This window comes from Dipodomys ordii, unplaced genomic scaffold (assembly GCF_000151885.1).
Source record: "Dipodomys ordii isolate 6190 unplaced genomic scaffold, Dord_2.0 Scaffold245, whole genome shotgun sequence".
In the NCBI taxonomy this organism is placed as follows: Eukaryota; Metazoa; Chordata; class Mammalia; order Rodentia; family Heteromyidae; genus Dipodomys; species Dipodomys ordii.
Genome location: NW_012267461.1, coordinates 1,074,073 through 1,084,512, shown reverse-complemented (window position 1 = coordinate 1,084,512; position 10,440 = coordinate 1,074,073). Strand labels below are relative to the sequence as shown.

The 10,440-nt window shown below is 42.2% G+C and overlaps 1 protein-coding gene across 2 annotated transcripts; it reads right to left on the bottom strand.

Annotated features, from left to right (window-relative positions):
* Nucleotides 1–243: 243 nt before the first annotated feature.
* LOC106000825 (probable G-protein coupled receptor 141) lies at nt 244–4,936 on the bottom strand. Of its 2 annotated transcripts, none has more exons than XM_013036060.1 (2): nt 4,794–4,936; nt 244–1,396 (listed from the first exon to the last, which is right to left on the bottom strand). In XM_013036060.1, exon 2 carries the CDS (start codon nt 1,359–1,361, stop codon nt 474–476), a length of 888 nt encoding a protein of 295 aa, XP_012891514.1. In that variant the 5' UTR covers nt 1,362–1,396; nt 4,794–4,936; the 3' UTR covers nt 244–473. The 2 variants fall into 2 exon arrangements, with proteins under 2 accessions (XP_012891514.1, XP_012891515.1); XM_013036061.1 differs by lacking the exon at nt 4,794–4,936 and adding an exon at nt 2,075–2,089.
* Nucleotides 4,937–10,440: the final 5,504 nt, after the last annotated feature.

The following is a 10,440-nucleotide window of genomic DNA, read 5'->3' as shown; positions in this document are numbered from 1 at the left end:
CAACAACAACAAAACATATACCTGAAAAATAAACCAAAGCAAAAAGATTTAGGGCTATGGCTCAAGTGGTGGAGTATCTGAGCATGAGGCCCTGAGTGCTACCAAAAAGGAAGAGAAGGAGAAGAAAGAGGATGATGAGAAGATGAGGTGTGAAGAAGAAAGGTGGAGAAGGAGAAAGGAGGAAGAGGAGATAGAAGAGGAAGAAAGGAGAAAAAGGAAAGGAGGAAGAGAAGAGGAGGAGGGGAGGAGGAAAAGAAATTCTCTAGTTCTAAGGATTGAGCATATTCTATGATGTTTCTTCCTTAAGAAGAAGGAAATAATCAATCCTCATTGCTTTTCTCTTGGTAGAAAACAATGTTGATTAAACATAATCTGAGGATTTGAGAATTTTGGGAACACTTCGGAAATCATAGCAGTACAGAAACAATGTCATTCCGGTGTGGGAAAATGATGCACAAGGTGTGTGGGAAGGCTTAGCGGACAATTCCTCCTATGAAACATGGCACATCCAGGCAACAGACAGTTGTCAAAGCAAGACAGATTTCATTGTAAAGTACTAACTTTGAGCTTTCTTTCCCTGAATACTGGTCAATAAAGTAGACCCGGAATGCATGGTGAGGTATAAAACATACAACTATTACTAAGAGGAAGAAGAAACTCTTGATCTGGGCTCTAAACTCTTGGTGGGCCCACATGTCTGGCCAATGAGCCTTCATCAACTGCAGGATGACGGCCATCTGCAAGAGAAAGAGGATCAGCACGGTCGCCATGATGACAACAATAACAGAATAGTTCAGGATGACCATGCCCTGGTGGTGGAGATCTCTGTGGAACTCAAAGCATCGCTGTTTCTTTGAGTAACTTGGGTCTGTGCCATATTGCAAAAAAAATATTGGCAAAAAAATGAGGCCAGCCACTATCCAAATAGCCATGCTTAGCATGATTGCATGGTACTTTTGGAATGGTTGCATTTGGAGTTTCTTAAAATAGATGAGTAGCCGGAGAGTCACGATGGCCACGTAGAAAATAAAGGTGAAGTACATATGGCCATAGAGGATGGCACTCACCACCCGGCAGGTAAAGTACCCAAGCTCCCAGATGCCAGAGAGGTAGTAGCTGAGGCGGAATGGAAGGCTAGCCAAAAGGATGGAGTGCAACACCACAATATTGAAGACCGCGGTGGAAATCATCGACTGGCTATTTCTTCTGAACATCATGGGTGAAATCATAATGGTGCCAGCAGTGCCAACCAGGAAAATCACGCTATAGAGGGCTAGCAGAAGCATCTTACAATAGGCATCACAGTAGTCCATGTCCATGTTTGAGATGTTGGATGGGTTGGTTGTGTTGATCAACTCCATGGTTTGCCACGAAGAACTCAGTGGATCATGAACCACTAAATCAAGAGTTTATACCATTATGGTTGGATGTATTGGAACTCTACACACTTAACATTAAATGTATTTAAGGTTGCAATCCTAGATGACTGTTTTATGTACTCAAAACCACATACCAGCTGGCACCTGTGGCTCACAATCCTAGCTACTCAGGAGGCTGAGATCTGAGGATTGTGGTTCAAAGCCACCCCAGGCAGAAAAGTCCATGAGACTCTTACCTCCAGTTAGCCACCAGAAAACCAGAAGTAGCACTAAGGCTCAAAACAGTAGAATGCTAGCCTTGAGCAAAAGAGTTCAGGGACCACATCCAGGCCCTGAGTTCAAGCCCCACATGGAAAAAAAACAAACGAGCAAAACCAAAAAACACATACTAGAAAGGTCTTATCAGTAATTACAACTAGTAACCAAAACATTGAAGAGACACATGCATGTGTTAGAAAGGTCTTGGGATATTGGGGTTGAAATGAAGACACCAATTTGAAAGGAGGCCAGCATGGCAAAATAAAGGCCTATTACTAAAAGGAAGCCAAGTATGCACATGCACTGGTGGGCCGTCGGCCCAGGTGTTCTCCCTAATACATTACTGCCCCTCGTTCCCACTAGTCAGAATGCATGTTCATAATCTTGTGCAATGGTCTAGTTTGAAAGAGGTTAGGAAAAGAAGGGACATGGCTTACCTAAAATAGGATGGTAGCTGCCCTTAAACTAAAAATAGCTTCTTGTAAGATGGCAGCAACCCTTAAGATGGTGGTGCTTATTTCAAGCAACCACTCTAACAGAGAAGATTCCAACTCCTATAGGCGTTACAGTAAATAAATAAAACCAGTTTGAATGTGAAGCTTAGAGCTGACATCAGATGCATTTACACACACATACACACACACATAGAGGACAAAGCAAGACGTGGGCTTCAGTACAAATTGTAAGCATCTAAAAACTCAGAACTCAAAAATAAAAATACTATAACACAATATTTTAAAATTCAGAAGTGATGCAAAATTCATAGTGATCTGGATACAGATGGCTCCTGCCTATAACCCTAGCTACTTAGGAAGCTGAGATTCAGGTGACTGAGGTTCAAAGTCATCCCAGGGCAGAGAAGTTCATGAGACTCAATCTCAGAAGTGGAGCTGTGGCTCAAAGTGGTAGAGCACCAGCCTTGAGCAAAAGAGCTCAGGGACAGCATCTAAGCCCTGAGTTACAAGTCCCATGACCGACTAAAAAGGAAAAGAAAAAGAAATTGCTCAGTTCATGAGACTGCATCTCCAAAATAAGGGAAATGATAAGAGTTTGGAAATGGGTGTGTTTGGTTGTTATTTAAGTTTTGCAGATGTGAAAGTTTGAGGGGAAGCTTTTTGTAGCAAGCAATAAAACAGAACTGGCATTCCCTTTCTCCAAATATGTGCAGATTTTGTGAAGCATGTAAGTCCTGAGCATCCGTCACTCTGACTCCATGGAGTTGTAGATGTGAAATAGGAAAGGTTGTATTGGATGCAGTAAAGGGTTCTTCAACAATTCAATGAGTAAGCTTGACTTGTGTGATATATCTATAACCCCAGCTACTCAGTAGCTGTGTGGATATCAGGAGGATCACTGGTCCAGTCCAGCCTGGGGAACAAGGTTGTAAAAACCAAGAAAGAAACTAAATAAGCGGGGGAGATGACACAAACCTATACTTCAGTTTATGTGGGAGGCCTAGATAGGAGGATCACCATCTGAGGCCAACCCTGGGCAAAAAAACAGATCCTCTGTTAAAAAATAACTAAAATCAGAAAAGGTTTTGAGGGAAAAAAAGCCGGAAGTGGCGCTGTAGCTCAAGTGGTAGAGCGCTAGCCTTGACCTGAAGAGCTGAGGGACAGCACCCAGACCCAGAGTTCAGGCCCCACGACCAGACCCTCCCAAAAAAAAATAGAAAAAAAAGAAAAATAAATAAAGCTAGTGTAGTTAAGACAGATTTATAATAGAGAAAAAAACATATAAATGTCATGATTCTTAAGGATAGCTCACAAGAAGTCAATTTTTTTTTACTTCTTGTTCCTTATTATAAGTAGGGACAGTCATGATTAGGTTTTAGAAAACTATAACTACATCAATAATTATTTATTTCAGACTATTAAAGTTTCAACATTTAATCTAACAGTATGTGTCATAGGAAGCAAAATAGTCAAACTTCTTTCTCTGGAAGTTCAGTATTATTTCCTCCCCTTTCTGCTGCCCATCTGGCCAGACCCAAAGTTACATCATTTTTATCTGAGAGAGAAGTTATTTCATATTGCAAATCTCAATAGCCTGTGCTACTATGGAAATTTCTTTCTATAAAAAATTATATAGAATCTTGCATAGTTACTACCCATGATAATATTTTATTGAATTAAAAAACATAATTGTGACTCGAATAACAAGCTAATTTTTTAGGTTGAAGTATGCATGTTCATAAATGATATACCTCTAAAATATATGGTGTTTTGAAGCTTTTATGTGATACAATAATTCCACATGACTTAAGAACAATAAATAGGACACTGATTTTGTTTTAAAGTGTTGGCTATCCTCAAAGCTAAACAGATAAGATTTCAATCTGAAATTATTGTGAAACAATGAAAGCCCAAATCAGCTGAAATGAGGATATGTTCTAAAGCAGATTGAAGGTATGTGCAAGCAGACAAACAGCTAGTGATCTCTGCTTAATAGTGAGACAGATATTTAAAGTTCTCCTGTAAAATAATGGAATGAAAAGATCTACTTTGCAAGATTTTCCTGGCACCAGGGAGCTCACGCCTACAATCCTAGCATCTCAGGAAGCTGAGATCTGAGGATTGTGGTTCAAAGCCAGCTCAGGTAGAAAGTCTGTGTGAGTCTTATCTCCAATTAACTACTAAAAAGCCAAAAGTGGAGGTAAGGCTCAAGTAGTAGAGTGCCAGGCTTGAGTGAAAAAGCTCAGAGACAGTGACCAAGTCCTGCGTTCAAGCCCCAAGACCAGCACACACACACACACACACACACACACACACACACACACACACACACACACACAGAGTACTAGTTTACATCTATAAGGAACTTAACATGTTTTCATATATTACACATCATTCAAGTGTCAATGCCATTTCTCCATCTATATTGGGCACTAAACACAACCTACCTCCTCCAAATACTACGCTTCACAGAAGTTCACAGCACAGAGAAAGAAGAAGCCAAAAGACCACTTTCCTTTTTTTTTTCTTTTTTCCTCAACACCTTAAATTGAAGACCACAACATCACTTCTAACATTATCCTTCAAAAGTCTATAACTGAAGGTCTTTCTTTGCTCATGAAAATCAAGTACTGAAATTTCTAGGTGCACATTCTACCAAGAAAAAAACCAAGCTGCTCAAAGGAGTTTACTTGTTCTTTACCTTTTTTGATGTTCTTTGGTGGGAAGTCCTAAGTTTGGGTGCCATTTGTTGATGGACTCCAGAGCTCTTAGAAACAAGACTGCTCAGCACCACAGTGGAGCAAACCCATGGCTCAGAGATACAAGGGAAGGAATAGCTCTCAAGCTTTACAATAAAGTCTTGCCAAATTTATAAGCCTAAATAAAGGACCTAGATAAACCATCTGTACCACAAATAGATGTTTATCTTGCATGGTGACACAGATTCACAGTTGTTCCGCTAAGTCACAGTTTTCATTCCGGTGAAGTTCTTCTTTGCACAAGCTTTCTTTTATGCAATGAAATACTTTTATGGATTGCCCAAAATGTTTTATATTCAGAATGAGAATGGTAGGAGGAAGTATTTTTGTTATGACTTTCAGATTCTGCATTTACATTTTGCATTTGTGATTTCCTTTCTCTCTTGGGTGGCTGCCATTTTGGAGAGGTGGTTGCTTTGTAGCTTGAGCCTCTGGTGCTCATTTTTCTCAACTCTCTTTCATGTTCTTCTTGTTCTGTGTTACTCACTATCCTAACCTCACACTCACCTCGAAGCATCCTAAGGCCCTGGAAAATAATTTTAAGGAAATATTAGGTTTATTACAACATAAACACCACAAGAGACCCACACATCTTTAACACTTGCAGTCAAACCAACCCCAGAATCATATTATTGTTCAGCTGTGAAAATTAAAAATGACTTAGACTTTATCACCTGTAATGCCAGTGCATTATGGCTTCCATTTAAGTACCAAGTGATAAAATTCTCATTTGCCTTGGAAAAGAATAGGTATTATCTTTACCTGCACCATCTGCCACAATGCTTATGGACACAAAGATGCAGAAGAACAGAATAGAAATTGTGGGGGCCGAATGTGAAACCATTTCAAGAAAGGCTCCCAATGAAAGATAAAATTCCAACTCTTATTATCAACTCACTTTCATACCATCTCAACTCAGCTGGAAAAATTTCATCTGGCCACAAATTTTTAACCCATTTTAAACATCTGTCCTTAAATCAAATTAATTTCAAAACACAAAATATGGATTATAGGCCCAGATGTGGACATACTATCTGCTATTCCTTTTCCCTCCATCCCCCCCTCCCCAATAAAATGTCCTCTTGGGATGTGGAGGATGAAGTACGTTTCCATAGAAACCATGCTATATTTAGGGGATGGTTGTCTGATGGAAGACAGAATGGGAGACAAGATAGATATGACCAAGAGTAAAATAAAAATAACAGAGCTGCATGCATGTTAATTGTCCCTATTGATGACTTAAGGCCACCTGCTCACAGGTGTGTATGCGGCTTTTGCAAGCTAGCTATAAGAGTGTTAAGTATTCCATCCTTTTTCTTTTTCTTTTTTTTTTTTTTTGGGTCCAGTCGTGGGGCCTGAACTCTGGGCCTGGGCGCTGTCTCTCAGCTCTTCAGCTCAAGGCTAGCGCTCTACCACTTGAGCCACAGCGCCCACTTCCGGCTTTTTTCTTTTTTCTTATGTGGTACTGAGGAATCAAACCCAGGGCCTTGAGCATGCAAGGCAAACGCTCTACCACTGAGCCACCTTCCCAGCCATCCATCCTTTTTCTAACTACAGACAGAGTTAAGTCTCCTCTCTAGGCAGGAGTTCCAGTCCTCTAAAGAAAATCAACATATCTTTAATATTAGTAATTTACTCTGGACAGAATATAAGCTTTTGATTCAACAAATGAAGCTAACACAGTTCAGGGTTCAGGAAATCACACCAGTAGGCCTTCGAGAAGAATGAGAAGCCATGATCCCTGTTCAGAGTTTTATTCTCACCTCACCAGGACACACACTGCAAGAAATGCAAGGTCATGCTCTGCGCATGTGTGGATAGCCTATGGCATAACCTTCCATTTCTCTGGAATTTTCTCTTTGGAGTTGAACTAAGCTCTTAAAATGAAAGTTTTATTTTAGTTGTTGCTGGGGGAGGGTGGTCTGAGCACTGTCTTCGAACTTTGTACTTAAGCCTAGTACTGGGCCCTTGAGCCACACCTCTAACTCTCGGCTTTTGGTGGTGAATGTAAGGTATATGAAATAGGTAGGCTTTACTAGGTAGCCCATGAAGAGAACACCACACTGTATTCAGGCAGAAAAAGAAGTTTATTTTACCAAACTGCTGCCCCTGCCATGCATGGTGAAGAGCCATGATCGAAAAGGGAGGCCCACCCCCAGGCCAGGACTTATCTAGCCAGGGACAGGAAGAGGTGTGGGCAGGTAAAGGAAAAGTGTGGCCACACAGGATCTGTGACCTCAGGGGCTGGGACCCTCCTATGGTCACATGGGAGGCTGGTGACCAGAGGCGGTCCAGGATGTGACCTAGCAGGAGGGGGAAGTGACTGCTTCCAGGTCTGCCAGTTACCTAGGTAACAGATACTGGGCAGAAACTTAGCCAAGAGGTAAGGAGGTGTCTGCATAGGGCCTGCATGGCCCAGGGCAGAATGGATAGAAGAGTCTCATAGACTTTCCTGTCCAGGCTGGCTTTGAACCACAATCCTCAGATCTTAGCCTCCTGAGTAGCTAAGATTACAGGTGTGAGCCACTGGGGCCTGGTTTAGGCATAGTCAATTTACAGGGAAGGAACTGGGTACTCAGAGGGAGGCTATCAAGGAACACAGAGAGCCAGTGCTGTGCCTCGTAGGCTAGCCTCTTTATAAATATATATTGATCTGCTCTATGGCAGGCACTGCGGGCAGAGGCCCCCAGTCTTCCAGAAGTTCTTGTTTGGGGTGGGTATTCCATCTCTTAACTCTTTGGAAGCATCCCAGAGGATGGAGACATCTAATCAAGAATAAGGAAACATTTTATTCAACGTAAGATTTCTCCCATAGTTGAATTTCAGATCTTTCAACGCATCATGTGAATCTGCTCTGGTCCCTGAGGGTCCAAGTCTGATCTTATAGGAAGGGTTGTTTACCCCTTTGCAAGTTAGAGGATAATGTGGTTTAGCCTTGTCCTCCCCCTCTTCATTCTGGGCCTAGATAGAAGGCCCAGAGCTCCCAGAGGAGCCGGTGGCTTTTCTAACACATGATCTGTGCTAGAGCAAAGACAGAGATGCTGCTCAGATCCATAGATTAGACTCAACTGCTCTCTGAAATGATAATTATCTTCAGATCTTGACACCCAGAAGGAGTTCAATCAAGATATGCTTCACAGTGTTATCTGATTAATGTGACAAGAAAGACTTAGAGAAAATCCACGGGAAGAGAATCCTTCAGGCTATAATGACATCCAGATATGTACAGAGATACAAACACTTGTCTTACATAGGATTTAAAAAAATCAACTTTCTGGGGCTGGGAAGGTGGCTCAGTGGTAGAGTGCTTGCCTTGCATGCATGAGGCCCTGGGTTTGATTCCTCAGCACCACATAAGCAGAAAAAGCCAGTAGTGGAGCTGTAGCTCAAGTGGTAGAGTTCTTGCCTTGAGCTGAAGAGCTGAGGGACAGTGCCCAGGCCCAGAGTTCAGGCCCCACAACTGACAAAAAAAAAAAATCAACTTTCTAACCAACCATGGGGGCACATGCCTATAATCTTAGCCCTCGGGAGGCTAAGGCAGTTGGTTCATGAATTTGAGACCAACCTGGGGGTATATATGAGAATCTGTCCCAAAACCTATCAAGAAAAAAGCTTCCAGATGAATAACTTCCAGCCTGACTGTGCTCACAGGCCATCTTGGGTTTTGCTAATATAGGGCCCCCCCAGCTCAGGTCATTGGACCTGAGATTTGGCAATTCTAACTCACAAGCAGATGTGGGGAATGAAGAAAGGGGCCACATCCTCAGTGTGGCAAGACTGGGCCCTTAACTAATGTGGCAGCTGTTTGCCAGCAGTAACTATTTCAGTCCATTTAAGTTCAACAGACTTTAACGATTCACTTCCTCAGTCACATTAGCTACATTTCCGGTTCTCTCTCACAGATACTTCGGTTGAATGGATTTACCAAAGAAAACAGTGTCAGCTGGTGCTGGCAACTCAGGCCTGTAATCCTAGCTGCTTGTCAGGGTGAGGATGGGAGAACCATAGTTCCAGACCAGCCTGGGCAGACAAGTCCACAAGATGCCCTCCGATCCCACGGACAGGTGCAATGGCAAACCCCTGTCATCCCGTACAGATTGGGAGGATCACAGTTCTGGGTCAGGCCAGGCAGAACAGTTCAAGAGACTCCCTCTTGACAAGCTGGGTATGATGGTTTGTACTTGTCATCCTAACAAGGGCTGGAAAACTGAAATAGGTAGATTGCAGTCCAGGTTACATGTCTAGGTAGGAAGTGAGGCCCTGTTTCAAAGATAAACAGTAAAAAGCGGGCCTGGAGGTGTGACTCAGCAGTAGAGCATGTGCTAAGCAAGTGTAAGGCCCTGAGTTTATATCCTAATCCTGCCTTTTTAAAAAGAAAAATTAAAAATAGGAAACTCTTTATGAAATAATTCCTAATCCCTGTGGATCTCACGTCTTTCCTAGCAGCGGGCTGTGAGTTCATATTTGGAGACTAGCAAGCAAGGCTTGAGTAGTACACTTGTTTGAAAGAGAATGGTTAATGAACCCAGAGATGAAGGGGTCTCCAGCAGGGCATGGCCCAGGGTCTCCAAGGTTGTTGAGAGGATAAAGATGTGCAGTGTTCACAAACCAGACCATAAAGAGCTAGGCAGAATGAGAGAGCAGGAGATGGCAGAATACAAGCTCCAACAAGGAACTGTGAAGATGGACGCTTTCTGTTTATTCTGATGATAAATTTCAGCCACGCTTGCTCTTGGCCAGGCGGAATGCTGGCTGTGAGGCTGACACAGGTGTGAATGTATCCAGTCACAGTATGCCCTCGCCATGACCTAGTTTGTCCTTGGACAGTTCCAAGGAATCCATTAGCCATCAAGGATTTCAGAATCTCCAGTTCTAAGAAACAGATCTCAAGCTTTCAAAGAAACCTCACATTTCCTCCTGGCTAAGTAGAAAAAAAAACAATTACTTTGTTTTTAAACTCCAAGGACTAGAGAACTCTTGGCTCTTTTCAGGCTCCAATGAGGGTGAAGAGCCTTGGCTAATCTTTTTATTTTTTAACTCAAAAATCTCACCAGACCCTTAAAAAATAAACCTGTTTTCAAGGAGAGGACAAGCCTTAAGGGATTTTTTTTGCCAACTGAAGTCTGATTCCCTTATTCTGAGTGTGAAAGTTTTAATTAACTGAGCAGGTCAGCTTTTTTTTTTCCAAGGAAAAAAATTATACTTCTTAAAATTATACTAATTGCCTTATTATTAGTGAACACAAAGAGAACTCAGTGAAGTGCAAGGGTGATTATACTTTTCTCTCCATGTACCACAAAAGTCCACTCAAGAAGAATAGTATACATAGCAGGCTGAGCAGACGAGGTTTAATTTCCCCAGGGCAGCATGGTGTCTTTGGCAGGCTCAGAATATTGCCTTCTACGTGGCTCCTAACTGCTAGCAGCCCATTGTGACAATGGGTTGCAAAGTGGCAAGGAAGGGCTGACAGGGAATGCCAGCGAGAACATGGCACAACTGAATTTGAGCTGGGTGAGTTCAAATAAGCTACAAGATCTTTGAATTCTTTTAAAAATAGGGAGCACTTGATTCCCCACTCCTTCATAAAAA

Coding starts and splice junctions, on each gene's coding strand:
- LOC106000825 (XM_013036060.1), bottom strand. CDS start 1,361: ATGGAGTTGATCAACACAACCAACCCATCCAACATCTCAAACATGGAC.